The sequence below is a fragment of the Mustela erminea genome, chromosome 5 (genome assembly GCF_009829155.1).
Source record: "Mustela erminea isolate mMusErm1 chromosome 5, mMusErm1.Pri, whole genome shotgun sequence".
NCBI lineage: Eukaryota > Metazoa > Chordata > Mammalia > Carnivora > Mustelidae > Mustela > Mustela erminea.
In genome coordinates this window covers 37,805,541-37,831,391 of record NC_045618.1, presented here as the reverse complement: position 1 = coordinate 37,831,391, position 25,851 = coordinate 37,805,541, and the positions used below count along the sequence as shown (strand labels likewise).

The following is a 25,851-nucleotide window of genomic DNA, read 5'->3' as shown; positions in this document are numbered from 1 at the left end:
TTATAAACGCTTGTCTGTGTTACGAAAGTTGGGATTATCAAATAACATTATTTGCTGATGGCGCTTTTGATTACACTTTACCACTTGAAAAAGTTTATTTTTATTTATTAAGTCATCACAGAAAAGACTTCTAATTTTCAGAATTCAGTGTTGGAGATCCATACCTATGTAATAAAGAACAGGCTTTTCCCAGTCAACTGGGAGATGAGAAATTGGCTGTTCAGGCCAATAGAATACTTTAATGGGCCTATTTAATCAGTGGGACTTTTCCAGGAAGAAACGGTGACTGCAAATCTCTTCAAATTTTTGGGAATAAGTCCCTGCGGAAAACTGAAATTTCAGTTCACATATTTTCCTTTCTAAATTTTACTTCTATCTTTATTCTGATACCTGAGGATTACCCTCCCCTGCCGTATTTTTGAAAAATCAGCTACGTATTTAGTTTTATTTGGGGCTAGAGGAAACTTATATTTTATCTAACATCTTTAGTAAGCATTTTGTATTATCTGAATTTGTCACCTATCTGAGTTTTGGAGTTAATAGAATATTTCCATGATCATATTTATTCAGTGAAACCTCCAGGAATGAGGGTGGTTGTAAGCTTTAGAAGTAGGAGAAGACTGAAATAAATATTCCATGATATGTGTATTTTCGCCTTCGCAGGCCTCCGCTCACAAGGGAATATGACTAACTACTTGTCAATGGAATGACTATATAATAGAATCTGTTAGGTTGCTATCTGTCGGGCAACATCTATTTCATATATGTTGATCTTATTAATGCTCTTGTGAATACTGTTATGCTTATGTCCTTGAGTACATTATTGAGAGTGTATCTAGGAGATAGATCTAAAAGTGGAATTTCTGGGTTATTGATTTAGAACTTTGGTAGATTTTGCAAAGGTCTCTTCAAAACAATTCTTCAATTTATACTTCCTACTAACAACATATTAGAGTTTTCCCTGATTACTAGTGAGATTGATAATCTTTTCCTGTGTTTACTATCCATTCTCTGTAATTTCTTATGTTATGTTGTTTATATTTTACTTACTAATTTTTAGGATTTTAAAAAATATATTCTGGATAATCATAATTTGTCAATGGTACACATTTTAGATATTTCCTCCTTGTCTTCTCATTTTGTTCATGGCATCTCTTCTCATACAAAGGGTATATAATTTTAATGTCAAATCTAACTACTTTTCCTATTAGAGTTTTTATTTTTTAAAACCCTTTCCTAATTCACTGTCAGAAATATTGTTTTTAAAGTTCTCTTTTTTGCTTATAAGACTTTTAATATAGCTGGAATTGGTTTTTGTATAGAGTATAAGATAGTGATTGAATGTTATTATTTACTTCTGTACTCATTTTTACTCTTCCCTATGAATTTTACAATTTTTTGTTAAAACCCATGACAAAAATCTGGGTGCAGGGAGTTGGAATTGTATTTATAGGTTACTTTGGAGAAAACGACAATAATATGGAATATTTCCATCCATGAACACAGTGAATTTCTTCATTTATTTAAGTCTTCTTTGTGTTTTTCAATAAGTTTTTATCATTTTATCCATAAAAGTTCTTTACATTACTCATTAAGTCTGTTTCTTTGTGCCTGATAGTTTTGCTTAGTTGAGGATTTTTTAAAATATGCATTCTGTTTTATAATATTTTCTTACCTTTTAATTTTGAACAATTTAAAATCTACAGGACAATTAAAATGGTAGTATAATGAACACCTGTATACCCCCCCGCTAGGTCCACAAATTGCTAACAGTTTACTTATTCCTTTTATTTACATACACCCACACATACACACATTCAATTTTTTATTTCCTGAAACATTAAAGAGTAAATTGTACTTTATCACACTGTATCCCTAAATATTTCAATATGTATCTCAAAGAACATCCTTATATAAAACCTTACAACAGTATGATACCTAGGAAATTTAATACTTGATTTGTTACAGTATCAATCTACTATGGTTTTATTTAATGTATAATCTACTGAATGGGATTTTTAAAATAATGAGCATGGGGGAAAACACGAGAGAGAGGCAAACCAAGAAACTGAACAAATTGATGGTTACCAGAGAGGAGGTGGGCAGGGGCATGGGTTAAATAGGTGATGGGGATTAAGAAGTGCACTTGTGGTGAACACTGGTTGTTTTATGTGAGAGCTGAATCACTAAATCGTATACCTGAAGCTAATATGATACTATATGTTTACTAACTGGAATTTAATTTAAACCTTAAAAAAAATAGCTTTCTAAATAGTTATTAGAAATGATTATAAGCTCTTGATTTTGTGTTATTGTGTACATAGCAACAATGAAAATATTAGTGCTAAGAATTTGGCTGTAGATTTTCTTGGAAGCAATGATAAATTCTTAGTGTAATATTTACACTGTATTTAACTCTAGTGTTTTTGGCTTTTCTTTGTAGATAAGCAAGTTAACTAGAAATAACAATATAGTTTTTATTTTCTCTTCTATATCTTTTTTTTAAATTTATTTTTTATTTATTTTCGGCACAACAGTATTCATTATTTTTTCACCACACCCAGTGCTCCATGCAATCCGTGCCCTCTATAATACCCACCACCTGGTAACCTAACCTCCCACTCACCCGCCAATTCAAACCCCTTAGATTGTTTTTCAGAGTCCATAGTCTCTCATGGTTCACCTCCCCTTCCAACTTCCCCCAACTCCCTTCTCCTCTCTATCTCCCCATGTCCTCCATGCTGTTTGTTATGCTCCACAAATAAGTGAAACCATATGATATTTGACTCTGTTTGCTTGACTGATTTCACTCAGCATAATCTCTTCCAGTCCCGTCCATGTTGCTACAAAAGTTGGGTATTCATCCTTTCTGATGGAGGCATAATACTCCATAGTGTATATGGACCACATCTTCCTTATCCGTTCGTCCGTTGATGGGCATCTTGGTTCTTTCCACAGTTTGGCGACCGTGGCCATTGCTGCTATAAACATTGGGGTACAGATGGCCTTTCTTTTCACTACATCTGTATCTTTGGGGTAAATACCCAGGAGTGCAATTGCAGGGTCATAGGGAAGTTCTATTTTTAATTTCTTGAGGAATCTCCACACTGTTCTCCAAAGAGGCTGCACCAACTTGCATTCCCACCGAGAGTGTAAGAGGGTTCCCCTTTCTCCATATACCGTCCAACACATGTTGTTTTTTCTCTTGTTAATTTTGGCCATTCTAGCTGGTTTAAGGTGATACCTCAATATGGTTTTAATTTGAATCTCCCTGATGGCTAGTGATGATGAACATTTTTTCATGTGTCTGATAGCCATTTGTATGTCTTCATTGGAGAAGTCTCTGTTCATATCTTCTGCCCATTTTTTGATATGCTTGTCTGTTTTGTGTGTGTTGAGTTTGAGGAGTTCATTATAGATCCTGGATATCAACCTTTTGTCTGTACTGTCATTTGCAAATATCTTCTCCCATTCCGTGGGTTGCCTCTTTGTTTTTCTGTTTCCTTTGCTGTGCAGAAGCTTTTGATTTTGATGAAGTCCCAAAAGTTTATTTTGGCTTTTGTTTCCTTTGCCTTTGGAGACATATCTTGAAAGAAGTTGCTGTGGCTGATACCGAAGAGATTACTGCTTATGTTCTCCTCTAGGATTCTGATGGATTCCTGTCTCACGTTGAGGTCTTTTATCCATTTTGAGTTTATCTTTGTGTACAGTGTAAGAGAATGGTCGAGTTTCATTCTTCTACATATAGCTGCCCAGTTTTCCCAGCACCATTTATTGAAGAGACTGTCTTTTTTCCACTTTATATTTTTTCCTGCTTTGTCGAAGATTATTTGCCCATAGAGTTGAGGGTCCATATCTGGGCTCTCTACTCTGTTCCACTGGTCTATGTGTCTGTTTTTATGCCAGTACCATGCTATCTTGGTGATATCTTAATGAAATTAATTTTTAAAAGAGAGTCCTCCAAGTAATTTTAAAATCCTGCTTACTTTATTTGATATGTACATATTTAAAGGTATGTGTCTTAGATATGTTTAAAAGTATATGAAAATAACATATAAATTTTTGTGTTTTAGGAAAATTCACGAATTGTGAGAGTCAAAGTTATAGCTGGAATAGGCCTTGCCAAAAAGGATATCTTGGGAGCTAGGTAAGTATGTTAAGTTGGCTTGTAATTTCAAACTGCACTGATTGATAATTTTTTTGGAACTTTGATGAGATGAATAATTGAATAATATTATTGGTAAATTATTGTGCAAAATGGAATAATTATATTTCCAACTGGTGTTTCCAATAAATTCCTGTGGCAATGGTGGGGATTACCACATGGCAATGGTGGGGATTCTGGAAGGAATAGACCAAGAGAGTAGATTCCCAATCTGTGTCTGCTTGTCTGCTGACCCTGAATCACACATGTGATAGCAGATTCAAAGCAACTTGGCTAAAGACAAAAGATCTGAATAGAGATAACAGTTGCTGTCTAAGAAACATAGTTGTGGTTCTTATCTAGAGAAGATAATTAATTGGATGATAAAATAAAACCAATAATCATCAGAGAAAAATTGCAGACTCCACAGTCTCTACAACTTGTAATGTCCAGGATATAATCCAAAATTATTTGATCTATAAAGAATAGGAAAATGGAACACATTCTCAGTAGAAAAAGAAAAGGTGCTCAAATACATATTTATACCTGATATTATACCACTAAAGATTAGAAATCTCAAGAATGAGATAGAAACTATAAAAAATGAAAATTCTAGAACTGAAAATTATAATATTTGAAATTATAAGTCAGGTAGAATTAACAGCAGAATTCAGACAAAGAGGAAAACTTAATTGAACTAAAAACTAGATCAGTAGAAATTATTTCTTAATAAACAAATGAGATACATGGAACACCTGGGTGGGTCAGTCACTTAAGTGTCCAACTCTTGATCTTGGCTCAGGTCTTGATCTCAGGGTGGGGAGATCTCTGTCTTGTTTCTCTTCCCCAGTTCCTCCCATTTCTGAGATCTATAAGTAACAAACCTTGTGCTTCACCTCCTTTATGTGGGTATATTAAAAGCACCTTCAATCAAAATGGCCCTGGGCTTTCACTTCCCCAGAGTGGGAGCTCAGATGCTGAGGGAGCTTCCTGTCTAACCCCATGTGGGTGGTTTATTCCTCTTCGCTCAGTAGATCCTAATCTGCATATTCTTAATTTAATACACTAGCTCCAGGTCCTCAACACAGCTATGGACCTGTTTACTAAACTAAGTAAGTGTTTAGTAGAGTGGTTCAATATTAAATGTAAGTAGAATAAAAAATTAAGGGTGTGCCTTATAATATCTATATAAACCACTAAAAGTAATGGAAAGAATTATTGATAAAAAGCCAACAGACATTTTTAGATGAAATTCCCAAAAAAGTGAAATAATTAAATAAAAGCCTAGGAATGGAAGAATAAATGATCTAAATGATCCAAAAACAAAGGGAGAGGGGAAGAAGAAGGAGAAATAGAAAAAGAATAAAAGAGGAAGGAGAAGAATAGAAAACCTGTTATAAATTGGTAGACCTAAATCTAATTGTACCAATAATAGTATTAAACATTTATGGACAAAGGTAAATATGAGGCAGAGGTTGTTAGAATAGATTGAAAAGCAAGACCCAATTACATGTTGTTTATAAAAGATACATTTAAAAGAGACACAGTTAAGGAGAAATAAAATGGACCCAAAGAAATATGCCACGCAGACAGTAAGAATAAGAAGATGAAGTGGATTTATTAATATCTGATAAAATAGATTTCAACACCAGAAAGTATTTGCAGACATGGTATAACAACAAAAGAGTAACCAGGCGGCCATAACAATCATAAATCACAAATAAATTATAAAACAGTCACAAGAATGGACCTATGAATAGAGCTGGAAAATATATGACATAACACTGGACAGAATTAAAAGGATAAATTAAAAAATTTCACAATCATAGTGGGGACATCAACACCTCTCTCAGCAATAGATGAAACAACTAGATTAGAAAATCAACAAAAGCACAAATTTGGACAATATTATGAACAACTTCAACATAAGGAACACTGTTTCTAACAATTGCACGTATACACTCTTTTCAAGTGGATGTTGTACATTCACCAGCATGGCCCATAAATGTATTATTTCTCCATTTCTGCAAGACTGATTACCATAAAATTAGCTTAAAAGATCAAAAACTTATTATCTCAGTTTCTGTGGGTCAAAGCCCTTGCATGGTTTAGCTTTGTTGTCTGCTTCAGGGTCTCAAATAACTGCAGTCAAAGTATTGGCTAGGGGTATGGCCTCATCTGAGGCTCCTTTGGGAAAGAATCCACTTTCAAACTCATGTAGTTATTGATAGCAGTCAGTTCCTTTCAGCTGCCAGACTGAGGGCTTCATTTTTGCTGGCTATCAGCCACAGGCCACCCTAAGTTCCTTACTTAGGAACTTCATAACTTAGGAAGGTCATATGTATGACCTTCGTATGGCAGCTTGCAAGCTAACAACTTGCTTTTTCAAAGCTAGCAAAGGAGGGCATCTCTAAACATAGATGGGTTACAGTCTTACATAATATAATCAACATACATTTTGTCACTTTTGCCATAATGTTTTTGTCAGAATACATAGGTCTTTCCCACATTTAAGAGGAGGATAACTCAAAGGGCATAAACATTAGGAGGTGGGGATAGTAGGCGCTGCCCTAGAGTCAGTCAGCCATAATATTGGGCCATAAAACAATAAATCAAAAAACTGCAAAATTCACATTATTTTCAAATGCATATGGTACATTTACCAACATACACCATTTTAGAACAAGTCTCAGGAATTTTGAAAACATTGAGATTACATAGAGGAAATGTTCTCTGATAACAGTGGAATTAAATTATAGGTAAATAATATTATGATATTTAGAAAACCCCCAAATATTTGGAAGTAAAATAGTATTCTTCTAAATAATCTATGGGTCAAAGAGAAAACCACAAGAGAAATTAGGAAACATTTTGAACAGAATGAAAATGAAAATACAGCAATATCAAAATTTGGGGGATGCAGCTAGAGTAATATTTAGAGGAAAATATATAGTTTTAAAGTGCCTAACTTAGAAAAGGAGAAAAATCTAATGAATGATTTGAGTTCTGATCTTAAAAAATTTGAGAAAGAGCATATTAAGTCCAAGTAAGTAGAAGGAGGAAAATAATAAAGGTAACAGCTGAAATTAGTGAAGTAGAAAGTGCATAATGATAGAAAGTAATCATTGCAGTCAAAAGCTTTTTTTGAAGGGGTCAATAAAAATTTTAAACTTCTAGCTAGACTGATCAAGAACAAAAGAGAAAAGGCACAAATTACCATAATAGGAATGAAAACAGAAGCATTGCTAGAGATCCTATGGAACAGAAAAAACAAAAAGGGAACACTGTGCACAACCTCATACCTATAAGGAATTGTACACAACTTAGATGAAGTAGACAAAATCCTTGAAAGAGAGAAATTACCAAAATTAACCACAGAAGAAATAGAAAGTTTGAATAGCACTGTATTGAATAATATATAACAATATATGACAAGGTGGGCATTTTTCTAGGAATGTAAGGTTTATGCAACATTTTAAAAAAGAATCTATCAGGGTAGGATATAGTGGAAGTGCCTTCTCTTCCAGCTTCTTTGTTCTCAGCAACAGAAACAGGATGACAAAGGAAATGTCATCATTTAGAAAGCATCACAGTAAGATGTACTTGATATGCCGCCACTGGAGCTCTAAGGCCTGCTACCTTCAGAGTCAACCTTTGGCAAATGTGGCTATCCTGTCAAGCAGAAGAGAAAGTATAACTAGCCAAGGCTAAGAGACGAAATACCACTGGGACCCGTTGAATGAGGCACCCAGAAATTGTATACCACAGACAGATTCCATGAAGAACAACAAGTAATCTCTGCTGGGGCCTCCAGTTATCCTAAGGATTTCAGCAGTTAGTCACACAATAATAAATGTTCTGGTTTAAAAAAAAAAAAAATCAGTCAGGGGCACCTGGGTGACTTATTTGGTTAAGCATCTGGCTCAGGTCAGGATCTCAGGGTCCTGGGATTGAGCCCCACATTGGGCTCCTTGCTCAGTCGGGAGCCTGTTTCTTCCTCTCCCTTCACCCCCACCCCCACTCATGCCCTCTCTTTCAAATAAATAAATAAATAAAATCTATTGATGTAATTCATCGTATTAATACAGTAAGAAATAAAGACCATAGTATTACTTCAATAGATACAGAAAGTACATTTGACAAAATCCAACACCTGTTCATGTTAAAAAAAAAAATCTCAGCAAGCTAAGAGTAAAATGTAAGATTGATTTAACATCCAAAGAGTAATCAAGTTCATCATATTAATAGAATGCAATTCATCATATTAATAGAATAAATGAAAAAATCATGATCATTTCAGTGAAAGCAAAAAAACCATCTGACAGAATTCAGCACACATTCATGATAGAAACTCCTAACAGACTAGGGACAGATGGGAATGTTCTAAACCTGATTAAGGTTATTGTGAAAAAACCAATAGCTAACATCATTCTCAGTGGTGGCAGTCTGAATGCTTTCTACTTAAATTCAGGAATAAGACAAGGTTTTGTACTCTTATAGTCAATTCAACACTGTATTGGATGTCCTAGCTGTATAATGTGGCAAAGGAGAAGAAATTAAAGTAATTCAGACTGAAAAGAAAGAAAACTGTCTTTATTTGCAGATGACATGATCAAGTACATGGAAAGCCCTAAAGAATCTACAAAAAATCTAGACCTAATAAGGTATAAGACCACAGGATACGAATTCAATGTACCAAAACTGATTATATTTTTATATACTATCAATGACCAATTGGAAAATAATTTTTTAAAAAATATCCATTTAAAATAGCATAAAAACAAAACTCAGTGGGACACCTGGGTGGCTCAGTTGGTTAAGGATCCATCTCTTGATCTCAGCTCAGGTCTTAATCTCAGGGTTGTGAGTTCAAGCTCCACGTTGGGCTCCACACTGGGCATGGATTCTACTAAAACAACAAAAACAAAACAAAACAACAAGGACAAAACCCCTAAAAATATATTTAACAAAAGATTTGCATGAAAACTATAAAACATTGCTGAGGGAAATCAAAGCTTTAAATCAATGGATAAATATGCTTGTGTTCATGAATTGGAAGATTCACTTTTCTTAGAGTTTTTTTTAATCTTTCTTCAAATTGATTAGATTTGGCACAATCCCAGTCAAAATCCCAGCATGTGTTTTTGGAGAAATTGATAAACTGATTCCATTATTTTTATAGAAAGTCAAAGGGCATGGAGTAAGCCAAAGCAGTTTCATAAAAGAAGAACAAAATTGAAGTTATGCTACTGAAACAGAGTGGCATTGGCATAAGAATAGATGTATTGTTCAGTGGAATAGAAGAAAAGAGTATAGAAACACACACACACACACACACACACACACACACACACACACACACGCAAATACATGGCTGGTTGTTTTTCACCAAAATGTGTTAAGGTAATTCAAGAGAAGGATAGTCATCGGTACTGGAACAACAGGTTGTCTCTATGGAACAAAATTAATCTCGTTCCTTACCACACATCATATAGAAAATTAATAAGAGCTAAAATTATAAAACTTCTACATGGACACGTAGGAGAAAAATCTGTGCTCTACTGGGTTATGCAAAGATTTCTTGAATGGGACTTAAAAAAATATGAACTATAAAGGAAGAAAAATGTTGAAATGGACTCATCAGGATTAAAAACTTTTATTTGCAAGACACAGGTAATGATAAGAAAAGGCAAGCCACAGATTGGGAGATAATATTTTCAAAACATATATTTGATAGAAGCCTTTAATTCATGATATATAAAGACTTCTTACAACTCCAAATAATGTATAAAATAGCTAATTAAAAAATGGACAAAACCCTTCTCAGACCTTTTAGTTATGAGTCAGAATAATAAGAAGTTGCTCTTAAAGTTTTTAAAACCATAGATGAGATTGTAAAGGGAAAACTTTGAGAACAAAAAGCCAATGGCAATACTTTGGGGAATGTCAGTATTTAACTGGTAGTTGCTGGAGAGGAGCCTAAGAGAGACTGAGAGGGAACAGTTGGGATAGTATGAGGACAACCAGAAAGGGGGTGTGTTTCAGAGGAATAGGTAGGAAGGAAAGAGATAGAAACCAAATTCTAGGGCTTTCAAGAGCAGAGGGAGTTGAGGGAATGAAGAAAGGGAGTGGTTGGCTGTGTGGCTGAGAACATGGCCTCGGGAGCCAGGTGCTTGAGTGTCAGTCCCCGTCCTGCACTTAACGCTTTATGATCTGCGATAAGTTGGCTGACCTATCTCTCTGTACAAAAAGACAGTAACCATGCCTACCTCCAAGAGTTAATATTTATAAACTGTTCAGAAACAGTTTATATATTACTCTGTGCCTGGCACAGAGTAATTACTATGTAAGGATTAGTCATTATTGTTATTAATATTATTGCAGATTATTTTCCTGGAAAGTTTGAAATTGGAAGAAAGACAATCTAGCTCACTCTGCTGGAGGAAGGAGAGGGAGTTGAGGAGTGGGGGGCGGTTTAAAAATGTGTTTATATGATTAGAAAAACCTAGGTCAGAAGAAATCTGACAATATAAAAGGAGAAGTGAAAACAGATGATAAAAGATTTCAGAGCAGGTGGGAGGAACATGCACAAAGAGGAACTGGCCTCAACCAGGGAGCGCATTGCCTGAGTCAATGAAGCTAGGGATAAGGATGCGTTATGATAAATACCAGCATGTATTTATGGTCTGATTTGCCAGCATGTAAAGTGGTCTGATGGCTTTGATTTTTGCCAATTAAAGTAAGAGGTAAGGTTGTATGAAGAAATGGGAGGAGAAGCTGGTGGAGGAGAATCATGAGTATTTAGGATCCTCAGAGGAATTGGAGAAATTTGACCATGGAAAAGTAAAGTGTCTCTAGTCTTTTGCTTTGCAAACTTAAATATCACAAGATTTTTCTTTTCCATGTCTCTTTGTAGAAAGGGTTACATTATTTTCAACTGAAAACACTTTGTCTTATTTTAATAAAAAAAAGAAAAAAGAAAAAGTTTACACCCAAGAGGTAACTTGGAACAGCCTGAGATCTTGCAGAGCTAATCTTGAGAATCATTAAATTGACCATCTTAACCCAAAAGAAGAAAGAATGTAATAAAAAAGGAACAAATTTTTAAAAATCTAAAAAGGTTGGAAATCATTAAATTAGATTAAAAGGTTTTCTTTCCAATTCTTTGTCTTTTTCACTAACACGGTACTTTAGCTTTTTAACAAGATGCAGAAATTACTATAATTATTTACTCCTGCTTAAGGAACCCTTCTGTTTAAGCATAGGAAATAATTATAGAAATTGCTAACAAGGAAAAATCTGTGATTTTTATAGTTTGAGCAATCTGAGTTTGGGAATAAGCAACAATTATTATTATTTTTTTATTTTAACAGTGATCCTTATGTGAGAGTGACGTTATATGATCCAATGAATGGAGTTTTTACAAGTGTGCAAACAAAAACCATTAAAAAGGTTAGACTTAGCAGTATTCAAAAAATTTTTAAATATTTTTAAATTTTTATATGACAAAATATAAAAAAATTAGTTATACTATGTTTATTGTCTTTTAGACTTTGAATCCAAAATGGAATGAAGAAATATTATTCAGAGTAAGTATGTATTTAACTTCAGTAAAACAGAAAAAAAATTTTCTCAGTAGGTTAGAATGATGAGTTACCATTTATAACATTCTAAAATGTATCTTATTAGAATTTCTCTAGACTTATAAAAATTTTAAAAGAGTTAAATCTAGGTATCCCCTTGATGTCATAGTCCTGGAATCACTTATCTTAAAAAAAAAATGTATATAAGGTAACAAAGAGGTAAAAGACAATTTTAAATCTGGAATTATCTTACTCTACTTTAATTCTGATTTAGAGATTATATGGTAGTCTTATTCCAATTTAGCAGATTTCGATGTTTTCTCCTAAAGATCATACAATATTTGTGTCTCCCTGGTCATTTATTAAACAGGCTGATCTGGACGAGAGATGGTGAGGGCCTACCACTGACTGAATAGATGCATTTCTTCTTATACATCCTTCATTCACATTCCTGCCTTGGTTCGCCCGCAGCCTTCCTCCCTATAGCATAAGAGCAAACTCCAAACCAGCAGTTACTTCGGACTCCTCAGGAGGGCCCTCAAGTTGACAGTGCCTCCTTGTACTTGTTTGTCAGAGTCCTTGCTGATGCTGGAATCAACACCCTCCCAGCAGCGATAGAGAGGCATAACAGTCATCTCCCCTTCTCTGCTGGATCATTCCCATTTGTACATTCTGTCCTTTAAATGTCCTGCCTTGACCTCACAGTCCTCTTTAGCTGTGACTTACTTCTCTGTTCACCCGAATAATCAGTGTTCCTGAAAGAGTTGCCTTCCCCCATCATGTCTGCTTCTCTGATGCTTTCCTTAGCCCACTCTAGTCTAACCCACACCCACATCATTGCAATAAAACTGCTCTTACTGAGGTGGCCGCTGACCTCTGTATTGCCACATTCCTCTAATCTCATCCTAGTTACACGCTCAGCAGTGGTTGACATAGCTGACCATGCCTGAAACACCAGCCTCTCCCGAGGCTTGCATGGTGCCACATCGGACTTCAGTCAGGAAAATAGAAGCCTCTCTTCTGTATTCCACATTTGGAGATTTTAAAAATTCATTTTGTTTTGTTTTAATAAAATGAATTGGAAGGGAAGAAATTGTTGAAGCAAATCTGAGAAGCTGTTACTGAAGATCCAGCCAATAGCACCAACTAGAGCGCTTCTGGTTTTTCTTATGTAGAGAAGGAGCTCTCCCTTACCCTATTTAGTATGGCATGAAAACAGCATTTTAAATCAGCTTGGAAATTTTGGGTTCTTGAGGAAATGGTATTGAGTCAACTGGATAGTCATATGGGGATAAATGAAGCAAAATTTCTGGCTTACTTTCACCAGAATAAATTCCAGATTTGGTAACCTCTGGTTTTGATTGCTTCTTTGGCACAAGTGTTACTTAGGAGAGAATTCTAAAATTCCCAAATGATTGAGTGTTTTATTTATTTATACTTTTATTGTTATTTTACTTACTTTATTGTGTTTTTCTTAGAAATATATGTGTTTTTGATGTATTGAAGTTTTTTTTATACTTCTTACTCTTTTTTCTTTCTAGTATTACCGGCTTTTACATGTCAAATAATGTTTAGCTGTAATAGGGATGGATGTTTATTTGTCTTGTTTCCAATTTTAATGGGAATTAATCTAGTAGCTTTTCTCCATTAAACATAGCTTTTTATTTTTTTTTTTATCATATTAAGGAGGTATTCAGCTATTGCTATTTTTTTCAAGACTCAAAAAAAATTTGGACACTTCTAGTTTTAGCCGTGATGTAGTAAATAGGGCACCAAACTTAACCTGATTCTATAAACAACTGTAAAGGTGTGAAGGATGTTAGCAGAATCCAGAGTCTCACAACATAATATTCAACGTGAGTCTAAAATTATCTTACCTACAACAAATCGCAGAAATGTGGCCAGTTCGCGAAAGAAGACAATCCATGAATGTCAATAACAAGATGAAGCAGACACTGGAATTTAGTGGTAGAACAGCTACCAAATTGAAACAGCTGTTATGACCATTACAGTTACGCTCCATGATGTAAACACTCTTGAAATGAATGGGAAGATAGATATTCTCCGTTGAGAACAAGAACTGTAAAAAAAGAATGAAATAGAGATACTAGATTTTAAGAATATAATATCTGAAATTTAAAAAATCACTGAATGAGCTCAATAGCGAAGTGAAGGTAACAGTTAAAAGCATTAGTGAAATTGAAGATAAGCAATAGAAATTATCTAATCTGAAGAACAGAAAATAAAGATTGGAAAAAAAAAATTAGTAGAGCCTGAGGGTTGTGTGGACAATATTAATAGAGCTTACTATTTGGGTCATTGAAGTCTCAGAAGGAGAAAAAAACATTGGTGGAAAAAAATACTTGAAGTGATAATGGCCCCAAATCTCCAAATTTGGTAAAGGAAATGTTTTTACAGAGTAAAGAAATTCAGCAAAGCAGAGAGTATATGCAAAGAAAACCATGCTCAGACACATCATAGTCAACCTGCTGGAACCAAAGATAATGAAGAAATTTTGAAGGCAGCCTGGAAAAATGGTAGAAGAGTAATGGTTTAAAGTAGCTGAAGGCTTCTCTTCAGACATCATGATGAAACAACATAATGAAGGTAGCAAAGGAGGAAAGAACAATCCAATCAGAATTCTATAGTTAACAAAAGTATCCTTCAGGAATGATAATGTAATAAAGGAATTCAAAACTGAGGAAAAATAAGAGAATCTATTGCTAGTAGACATACTCTAAAGAAAATGCTAAAGGAAAATTTTTAGGCCAAAGGTAAATGGTATCAGAGGTAAATTTAACTTCAGAAATGAAGAAAAAGCAACAGAGAGTAACTATCAGTGATTATAATATATTATTTTCTCCTGTTGAGTAACTTAAAATATTTATGACCATTGAAAGCAAAAATTCTAACATTGGTGGGATTTATGTAGGCATAATACATATTACAACCATAACATAGAAGAGTGAGGATAGAACAACCTTTTTGGTTTTAGGGCTTCTATGTATTACTTAAAGTGGCTGGATATTCACTTTAAGTAGTCCACAAAAAGTTAAATAGCTATATTATAATCCTTAGTGCAGCCACTATAACGTGAAAGATATAGCCAAAAAGGCAGGACAAATAAACAGAGCAAATTCATCAAGAACCTACAGACATAAAATGAATAATAAGGGATGTTCTGAACAACTTTGTGCCCATAAATTCATTAACTTAGATGAAATCAACCAATTCCCTTTAAAGATATATACTTTAAGAAAATAAAAAGTACCTGAAAAGTTCGATAACTCTTAGTGAAAATGCACTTGAAAATAGTTACAAACTTTCCAGTAAAGAAACCTTCAGGCCCAGGTGATTTCATTGCTGAATTCTGTCACACACACTTAAGGAATAAATAATTCTAATTCTACACAATGTCTTGCCAAAAATAGAGGAAAGAACATGTCCCAGTTCATTCATTAGGCCAGCATTACCTGATACCAAAACCAGTCAAAATATTTTATAAGAAAATAAAACCGTAGCCATTTTGTGGTAAGTTTACTAAATTAGGTCCCTTCCATCCTGAAAGGGCCAGTAATTTGTTCTCTGATTACTTCTGGGTGTGGATTTGCCTTTCTAGTCTGAAGAACCTCAGCCAGCACAACTGTCTGGGGGTTACAGATGCAAGTTTTATAGGGCTAGAAATCCCCACAACATTTCAACCATCCAGAGACCCAATTCTTAGTGAAAGAGGTACCGGCATGAACTCTTGCCACATCATCCAGAAACAGGAGCCTCATAGGACACTGGAATGGCCTCCTGAAGGCACAACTGAAGCACCAATACGGAGGCAACAGTCTGCAAAGATGGGGAATGAGTTCATTCACTAACCAGAAACTGCAATATGAAGCTGTGTTTGCAGCAGAAATTATACATGGGCCTGAGAATAAAAGAGTAGAAGTAGGAGTGGCCCCATCTGTCATCATTTTCAAAGACCCACCGGAGGACTATATGGTTCCCAACCCTGGAAATTTGGGCTTTACTGAGTTAGAGGTCTGAGTTCCCAAAGGGAGCACACTCAGTCCAGGGGACAGAGTGAGTCTCATCAAACCACAGTCTTCGGCTGTTGCCAGGTCACACTCTGGACTCCTTGTGTTCGGTAACCAGCATGCAACTGGGGTTATTAGTTGGTTGAACTTGCATGCATAGTCATTGTCCAAAGCCTGTCTGGATTCTGCAGGGACCAGACTGGAGAATTAAATGAACTTATTGTAGGAACAACCCTCATATCCTTTAGGGCTTTGGCAGTGGTACTAATCTTTGACATTCCCACCAGGTTGCAGGACTTTTGTTTGGTTTTTAAACAGCTTATTGAGATATAATTCACATAACATACAATGCACCCCCCCCGCCCCGAGGGTACCATTCTGTGGTTTTGAGTATAGTCACAGCATTGTGCAAGCATCAACAAAATTAACTTTTAGAACGTTTTCATTAGCCTGGAAAAAAACCTCATATTCACCAGCTGTCACTCTCCATTTTTCCCCAGCACCCGCCCCTCTTCCCAGGGAACTACCAGTCTACTTCCTGTGTCTTAGATTTCCCTTTTTGGCCATTTCATATAAATGGTTTCATATAGTATGTGGTCTTTTGTGTCTGCTTTCTTTCACTTGGCATAATGTTTCCAAGGTTCAGCCGTGTTATATCATGTATCAGTACTTCATTTCTTTTTATTGCCAAATAATATTCCATTGTATGGATAACCACATTTTATATATCCATGCATCAGTTGACAGACATCTAGGTTGTTTCTGCTTTTTAACTATTATGAATAATATGTGGACATATATTTTCTTTTGGAAGCATATACCTAGAAGTAGGATTGCTGGGTCATATGAGGAATTGCTGAACTGTTTTCCAAAGTGGCTGTTCCACTTTATATTCTCACCACCAGTATATGCATTTTGACTTTTCCACATCCTTGACAACACTTGTTATTATCTCTCTCTTTATTTCAGCCCTCCTAGTGGGTGTGAAATGGTATCTCATTATGGTGTTGATTTGCATTTCTCTGATGGCTAATGATGTTGAACATCTTTTCATGAGTTTATTGGTCACTTGTATATCTTCTCTGGAGAAATGTCTGTTTAGATTCCTTGCCCATTTTGTAATTGGATTATTTGTCTTTTGTTTCTGAGTTGTCATAGTTCTTTATATTTCTAAATACAAGTCCCTGTCAGACACACAATTTGCAAAGATTTTCTGCCATTCTGTGGGTTGTGTGTTTTGATTTTATTGATGGTATTCTTTGAAGCACAAAAGTTTTTAATTTTGAGGATGTTCAGTTTATTTTTTCTTTTACTGCTTGTGCTTTTGTTGTCCTATCTGATCAATGTTGTTTTAGATTTATTACCTTGAGCAGAGAGAGGACAGTTTCAGAGGCCTGGACTTTGGCTTTCTTACTTTGATGGCTCTTATCCCACAAGCCATGGATTCAACATGGTGGTGGAGGTGAGAGGGTCCAAGTTCCAGTTTGTGAATTCCAATGTTACACTGGAAAACCAGGGAAATTACTACTGGGTACATTCACAGAACCAGTGGCCTTGGTACAAGCTGAACATTAGGTAGGGCATTTCCCCAGGACACCACTAGAGAAACTTTGAGGAATTGAGCCACACCTTATGCCAAGGACAATACATGTCCCACATTCTGTTCAGGATAGGGAGCTCCTTGACAGCAGGTAAGTATGACCTGCTAAAAGCTGACCACACATACCATCTGGTTAGTTTAGGTCCTCTAAGAAACAGGCACTTAGATGGGAATAGATGCACGAGAGGTTTATTGGACAAGCACTGGTAAAGGTTAATGAGGGAGGACACGCAGTTGGGAAGAGCCTTCTTATCATGATGCAGGCCTAACACTTGCAGGGAGGGGGAAATGGATTGGTAAGTAGAGCCCCACATTGCAACACAGTTCTGAAATGGTCTTATCCAGGCTGACGGAGAGTCTCCCAGGAAAGATTGTCTATTAAGGAAATTCTGTGTTGGGCATGAATAACCAGGCTCTAGATCCTTGCTATGCCCAGTCTTTGGGAGTAGGCCAGGAGAACAAAATAGGTAGATTTAAAGGTGCATGGTCACCAGAGGCTGTCAATCAGTTATGTAGGTTCTCTTGAAAGAGATCTAGGAGGCTCAACTCTGGCTGATAGAATTGTGATACTTAAGGGTGCATACTGTAATCCTCAGAGTGGACACTAAAAATTAAAAGGTAAAATGCCAATAAAGGAAAGAAAATGGAATACCGAGAAATACTTGATTAATTATTTTTTTAAAAAGATAAAAGGGAATAAAGATAAATAGGATAGAAATAGAAAGGTGATTGTCATAAAGCCAACCATCTCAGTAAGTACCCCTCCATAAAAAGTACCTCCATTCAACAATATGCTCTTAACAGTAGACACACGTTGAATATAGACATAGACAGGTACAGAAAAAGATGTATCATTTTAGCACAAAGCAAAAAAAAAAAAAAAAAAAAAAAAGCAAACCCCCGCCCCTCCCCCCAAAAGTCCTGGTAAGGGTGTATTAACATTATATAATTAGGCTTTAGGATAAAACATATTACTAGAGATAAAGAAGGACATTTCAGGAACATAAAAGGGCTTAGTCATCAGGGAGATACAACTGATAAAAGGGCTTCAAAATTATAAAGCAAAAATTGACAGATACAGGGAATAAATTCAGAATAGTTGAAGATTTTATCACTCCTCTCTCAATAGTAAAATAACTGGACAAAAATGTCAGTAAAGACATAAAAGCTTTGAGCAACACTATCAATCAACCCTCTTGGCATATATAGAAGACTACAGCTAATATCTGAAGAATATACATTCTTTTTGTATGCCTATGGGACATTCACCAAGATGGGCCATATATTGGGCCATAAAACAAGTCTGAATACATTTAGAAGGCTTAAGATTCAACGTGTTCTCTGAAAATAGAGTTCAGTAATACAGATGTACCTGGGAAATCCACAAATATTTGGAAGTTAAGCAACATTTTTTAAAAGATTTTATTTATTTAATTGACAGAGCAAAACCTGGGGTGGGGGGTGGGCAGCAGGAGAGATAAGGAGAAGCAGACTCCACGGTGGGCAGGGACCCTGAGGCAGGACTCCATCCCGAGACCCTGGGATCACAACCTGAGCTGAAGGCAGGCGCTTAACTGAGCCACCTAAGTGCCCCAGGCAACAGATTTTAAATAAGCTATGGATCAAATAGGAAATCATAAGGAAAATTACAAGGTATTTTAACTGATTATTCAAGTGTAACATTATCAGATTATGGGATGAGCTAATTCAGTGCTTGGAAACAAATTTACACATTTAAGTGCTTATGTACAAAAGAAAAAAGATTTAAAGTCAGTGATCTTAGTCTGTCTTAGAAAAAAAAAAGGTAGAGAGAAAGAAATAAGAATAGAAATCAATGAAATAGAAAATGGATAAAAAGTCAAGAAAATAAAGGAAACCAAAAGTGGTTCTTTGAAAAGATTAATAAAATTGATATGCTATAGGTAGCACAAAAAAAGAGAGAAAACACAAATGACCACTATCAAGAATGAAAGGCACAGAGGTGCCTGGGTGGCTCAGTTGGTTAAGCGACTGACTCTTGGTTTCAGCTCAGGTCACGAGATCAAGCCCCACCTCATTCTCCCAGTTCAGCTGGGAGTCTGCTTGAGATTCTCTTTCTTCCTCTCCCTCTGTCCCTTCCCCTACGCTCTCTCTCCCTTTAAAATAAATAAATAAATCCTTAAAAACAGAATGGACGTTCCATCCCACAGACAATAATAATAAAATATGGACAACTTTATGGCAACAATTTTAACTTAGCTAAAATAGACAAATTCTTTAAAAGCCAAAAATATGTCAAAGCCAGTATGAGTAGAAAGAGAAAATATGGATATCTGTTAGAGGAATTTAAATCATAATTAAAATTCAGAATTTTTTAAAATTTAAAATTGGAATTAAAGATCTCATTATTTTTGATGATCTTGATTTCCTTCTAGAAATAATAATTTTTTTAATTTTTTATTTTTTTTATAAACATATAATCTGTTTTTATCCCCAGGGGTACAGGTCTGTGAATCTCCAGGTTTACACACTTCACAGCACTCACCATAGCATATACCCTCCCCAGTGTCCATAACCCCACCCCCCTCTCCCAACCCCCCTTCTCCCAGCAACCCTCAGTTTGTTTTGTGAGATTAAGAGTCTTTTATGGTTTGTCTCCCTCCCAATCCCATCTTGTTTCATTTATTCTTCTTCTACCCCCTTAACCCCCCATGTTGCATCTCCACTTCCTCATATCAGGGAGATCATATGATAGTTGTCTTTCTCTGCTTGACTTAGAAATAATAATTTTTAATAATTTTTTTAATAATAATAATTTCTTTCTAGGTACTTAAAAATAAGTACTACTTTTGAATGACAGATGTTAACACAAAAATAAGAAAGAAGGCCATTTGTAAATGATAGAGCAGCTTAGTGTCTTTTACTGTCTTTTACTCATTATTTCTTTTACCATAATTTCACTATTACCAAATGTTCTAACGAGCATTGCTTTACTCTGGGATCATAGGCTGCACATTTGTTTCCATCAGAACTTTGCAAATTTATTGCAACAACAACTAGATAAATCTGTGTTTAGATCAGTGCTAATTCATCACAGCTAGAATGGAACTGAAAACACATGGTGGTTTAGTATTTTCTGTACAAAGGACTCTATTATGTGTGGTCCCCTATTTTCCTCTTTGTCATTTATATCATTATTTATACATAGCACAAAATGTTTTTAATTGAATGTATTCACATAAAATATCTATAGAGATAATATATTACAGTCAAAACTTAGTTTGGGGGCATTTAACCAAGTGGAAATTATGGCCAAAAGTTGAAGGGAGCCTTTATGTCTTTGAGAAAACACGAAGCTCAAAGAAAGTTTTTGCAGAGAATTGTTATCGGTAGATTAACAAACAGGAAAGGCTCCAAATTAAAGTTAATGCTTCACAGAAAATTATAGTAAAATCTGCATTTATAGTTAGTTGCTCAGATGAGACTAAGGGAGGCAAGTTATGGGAAGGAAGACAGACTCTGTGAATGAGCACAGTTCCTGAGCATCTGGAAAGACAGTTCACTCCATTCCTCATATTTCCTTGGTGCTTGGTTTCTATCCTTAGTAATCATGCAGCACAGTATACAGTGGACCCCTGAACAGCACAGGTTTGAACTCCATGGGTCCACTTAACGTGCAGATTTTTTAAATAAATATGGTATAATACTATAAATGCATTTCTCTTATGATTTCCTTCTTTTAAAAAATATTTTATTTATTTGACAGAGATCACAAGTAGGCAGAGAGAGAGGGGGAAGCAGGCTCCCTGCTGAGCAGAGAACCTGATGCGGGGCTCGATCCCAGGATCCTGGGATCACGACCTGAGCTGGAGGCAGAAGCTTTAACCCGCTGAGTCACCCAGGCACCCCTCCTTAAGATTTTCTTAATAACATTTTCTTTCCTTCAGCTTTTTTTTTTTTTTTTGAGATTTTATTTATTTATTTGACAGAGATAGACAATGAGAGAGGGAACACAAGCAGGCAGACTGGAGAGGGAGAAGCAGCCTTCACGCAGAGCAGGGAGACCTATGTGGGTCTCTCAATCCCAGGACTCAAACCCAGGAATAATGAATGACCTGAGCTGAAGGTAGATGCGTAATGAGTGAGCCACCCAGGTGTCCCTTTCCTTCAGCTACTTTTAAGAATACAGTATTTAATACATATAACATACACAGTAAACAACAAGTACATTTATTACCTTGATTTATGTTTATGTTATCCATAAGACTTCTGGTCAACAGTAGGCCATCAGCAGTTAAGTTTTATGCTTTATATGCTGATTTTCAACTGCACCCCTGACCTTCAAGTTGTTCAAGGGCCAGTTGCATTAACATAATGTGTATATGTTCACACATGTTCTGTAGGGAAATGTGGATCTCAAAATGTGGGAACACAGGGTCCTTCCTGTTGTGCGTACTGCACCATACTAGGTGAACTCTCTGTCTTTTTGAGTCTGAGGAGTCCCTTTCTGAGCATATTACTTGTTTGTTAGAGTGTCCTTTTCAATGTAGTAAAATTTTCTTTTTTTCTACCTGTCTGGTAGAGACCCTGATTCTGGGAATCTGACAAATAAAAAAATTGTACATATTTCGTGTATAATTATATTATATATACATGTATACAATAAGTATTATATATATTTTTAAGAGAAATAAAAATCACCCATAATTTAATTACCATAAAACCATCGCTGTGCAGTCTTCTGGTATTCTTTCCTGTGTGTTTTTTATCCATATATTTATACTCCTCCCACCTCTACAAACACACAAAAATTTGGTGTGATAGTTCTCTGTATTTGTTTCCAGGCACTTTCTGATGCTTGCTAGTGAGATGGGCACAGTCCCTCAGCAAAGATCACTGTCTCCTATGGACCCCCATGAACATGTCAAAATAAATGCTGGTGTACTGAGCATTATGAAAGGGGAAACACCAGATGCTATGGAGCGAATATCAGGGAGATACTACGAATTTAGGGTATAAGATCAGAGAGAGAATAGGGAATTTAGCCCCTCTGAGGAGGTGTACCCTTTAGGATGCTCTTGGGTTCAAGTAAAAGACTTGAAGTAACAACTAATATTGGCTTAAACAATAAGCACATTTATTATCTCTAAGCATAAGAATTAGACCTAGAAGAGTGGGGATAACCGCAGCAGCTGAGCAGAGTCCTGTGTAGTCCAGCTTCTCTGGGACTCTCTTGGCTTTCTGTCCAGGTGACAGAATGCTTGCAGCAGTTCCGAAAGTCACAGCCTCACACAATGATGTCCATAGGTAGAAAAAGAAGAGTTCTCCCCCAATGTGTCTTTTGAAAAAGGGAAACACCCTTTCCAAAATTTCTCCCAGGAGACATTGATTCTTATCTCTTGGGCTGGAATTGTGTCATGTACTATTTCTCACCCCATTTTTGGTAAGGGGAATGGAATTCCGAGGCTTAGAAGAATCAAGATTCAGCCCCTGGGGGTGGAGAGTGACCATCTATCCCTGACACATATTGTCATCTACTATTTGAATAAAAACAGAATTCTGTTAGCTAGGAAGAAGTGGGAGACCCCCCATTAATAAAGCACTAAGTAAATTATGGTACATATAGTGAAATCCTCATTAGCTATTTGAAAAGAAACAGATGTATATGTATTAGTAGAGCATTAGTTTCAAATTGTACTCATGGAGGAGCAAAGGCACAGAACATTGTATGTGTATGATGCACCTATTTGTGTAAAAACAGAAACAAAAAATGCTTTCTCATATGCTGGTATTTGCATAAAATACTTCTGGAAAGACCTAAGAAACTGCAGTATTTTCTCTGAGGACAAGGATAAGAGAGAGATTTATCATTCATTGTGTATCTTTTTTACTGTTTGGATTCCCCCCCCCCCACACCATGAGTATGTATCTATAATTTATTTTTTTTTAATTTTTTATTTTTTATAAACATATATTTTTATCCCCAGGGGTACAGGTCTGTGAATCACCAGGTTTACACACTTCACAGCACTCACCAAAGCACATACCCTCCCCAGTGTCCATAATCCCACCCCCTTCTCCCAAAGCCCCTCCCCCCAGCAACCCTCAGTTTGTTTTGTGAGATTAAGAGTCACTTATGGTTTGTCTCCCTCCCAATCCCATCTTGTTTCATTTATTCTTCTCCTACCCACTTAAGCCCCCATGTTGCATCACCACTTCCTCATATCAGGGAGATCATATGATAGTTGTCTTTCTCTGCTTGACTTATTTCGCTAAGCATGATACGCTCTAGTTCCATCCATGTTGTCGCAAATGGCAAGATTTCATTTCTTTTGATGGCTGCATAGTATTCCATTGTGTATATATACCACATCTTCTTGATCCATTCATCTGTTGATGGACATCTAGGTTCTTTCCATAGTTTGGCTATTGTGGACATTGCTGCTATAAACATTCGGGTGCACGTGCCCCTTTGGATCAGTACGTTTGTATCTTTAGGGTAAATACCCAGTAGTGCAATTGCTGGGTCATAGGGCAGTTCTATTTTCAACATTTTGAGGAACCTCCATGCTGTTTTCCAGAGTGGCTGCACCAGCTTGCATTCCCACCAACAGTGTAGGAGGGTTCCCCTTTCTCCGCATCCTCGCCAGCATCTGTCATTTCCTGACTTGTTGATTTTAGCCATTCTGACTGGTGTGAGGTGATACCTCATTGTGGTTTTGATTTGTATTTCCCTGATGCCCAGTGATATGGAGCACTTTTTCATGTGTCTGTTGGCCATCTGGATGTCTTCTTTGCAGAAATGTCTGTTCATGTCCTCTGCCCATTTCTTGATTGGATTATTTGTTCTTTGGGTGTTGAGTTTGCTAAGTTCTTTATAGATTCTGGACACTAGTCCTTTATCTGATATGTCGTTTGCAAATATCTTCTCCCATTCTGTCAGTTGTCTTATAATTTATTTTTATATTTGTTGATGAAAGTAACTATATAGAGAAGGCGTGTTACATAAAACATGTAAATAAAAATGCCAAGATACTTTCAATTTATATAATGCTTTATTCTTATAAAATTATCTTTCTGGGGCACCTGGATGGCTCAGTCAATTAAGCATCTGACTCCTGATTTCGGCTCAAGTTGATCTCAGGGTTGTGAGATTGAGCCCTGTGTCGAGCTCCACGCTGGGCATGAAGCCTGATTAAGATTATTTCTCTTTTTTTCCCTCTGTCCTCCCACCCCCTCTCATACGCTCGCTCTTAAAATAAATAAATAAAAATAAATAAAAATACCATTAACTTTTACACATCCATTTAATTTTTACAGTTTTATTTTAAAATGTACTTGCAACATATGTCCACACAAAAACTTGTACATGAATGTTCTTAGCACCATTCATCATTATAGTCAAAAAGTAGAAACAGCCCAAATGTTTGTCAACAGATGAATGGATACACAAAATAGGGTTTATACATACAATGGGATATTTTTTATCTCTAAGAAGAAATGAAGTACTGATACCAGCTACAACATGGGTGAACCACAAAAAAAATAGCAAGAAGCCAATTACAAAAGACCACATGTTATACGATTCTATTAAATGTATGGAATCGATGAATCGATAGAGACAAAAAGTAAATTGGAAGTTGCCTGAGACTGGTGAGGTTGAGGGGACATTAGGAGCAACTGCTAAAGGGCATGGGGTTTCTTTCTAAGGTGATGAAAATGCTCTAAGATCGTGACAGTAGTTGCGTACTCTATGAAAATACTAAAAACTATTAAATTGTACACTTTCAGTGGGTCAGTCATATAGTATGTGAACTATACTATATCTCAATAAAGCTACTTTCTGATATGTACCTGCATTGTGTTTTTTTTTTTTTCTGCATCCACCAGCAGAATTTCCAGGAACATTACTTCAGATTCTTTATGGACATTATAGAATAAATTGACATTTATATATATTATATATTCTATAATTCTAATTATATATTCTATAATTATAGAATAAATTGACACTTTGTTCTTCTTTGAATATTTAGTTAGTCCTCTGGCAATTTTTTTCTCTAGTATTTTATGCATTTATAGACTTACATACTTATTTTTTTTCCAAAAATTCTATCACCAGCACTTTAGTTTTTGTTTCTTCTGCTTTCACCTTCCCTATAAATAATGACCCTATAAACTCTTTTTTGTATGTATGACCATAGTTTACTTCTATTTTTAATACATGTTTAAGAATTATCTCATCAGGGGTGCCTGGGTGGCTCAGTGGGTTAAAGCCTCTGCCTTTCGGCTCAGGTCATGATCCCAGAGTCCTGGGATCAAGCCCCGCATCGGGCTCTCTGCTCAGTGGGGAGCCTGCTTCCTCCTCTCTCTCTGCCTGCCTCTCTGCCTACTGGTGATCTCTCTCTGTCAAATAAATAAATAAAATCTTTAAAAAAAAAGAATTATCTTGTAAAAATTCACACATAGTATAGAGATAGTATAAAGTATCATGAGAAATGACAGAGTCTAGTGCCC

The 25,851-nt window shown here is 35.9% G+C and overlaps 1 protein-coding gene across 4 annotated transcripts in view; it reads left to right on the top strand.

Annotated features, from left to right (window-relative positions):
- Nucleotides 1–25,851, top strand: part of NEDD4 (NEDD4 E3 ubiquitin protein ligase) — a 133,970-nt gene that overhangs the window by 13,503 nt on the left and 94,616 nt on the right. For 2 of the 4 annotated variants that reach the window (XM_032342641.1, XM_032342639.1), the window contains exon 1: nucleotides 4,074–4,147. Coding sequence is in view for 1 of the 4 variants with exons in the window: in XM_032342640.1 (XP_032198531.1) it covers nucleotides 4,074–4,147; nucleotides 11,518–11,596; nucleotides 11,695–11,733 (192 nt within the window). In the remaining 3 variants the exon portion in view is untranslated. Of the gene's footprint in view, nucleotides 1–4,073; nucleotides 4,148–11,517; nucleotides 11,597–11,694; nucleotides 11,734–25,851 lie in introns of those variants that run through there. The other 2 variants (XM_032342640.1, XM_032342638.1) reach the window with 2 other exon arrangements.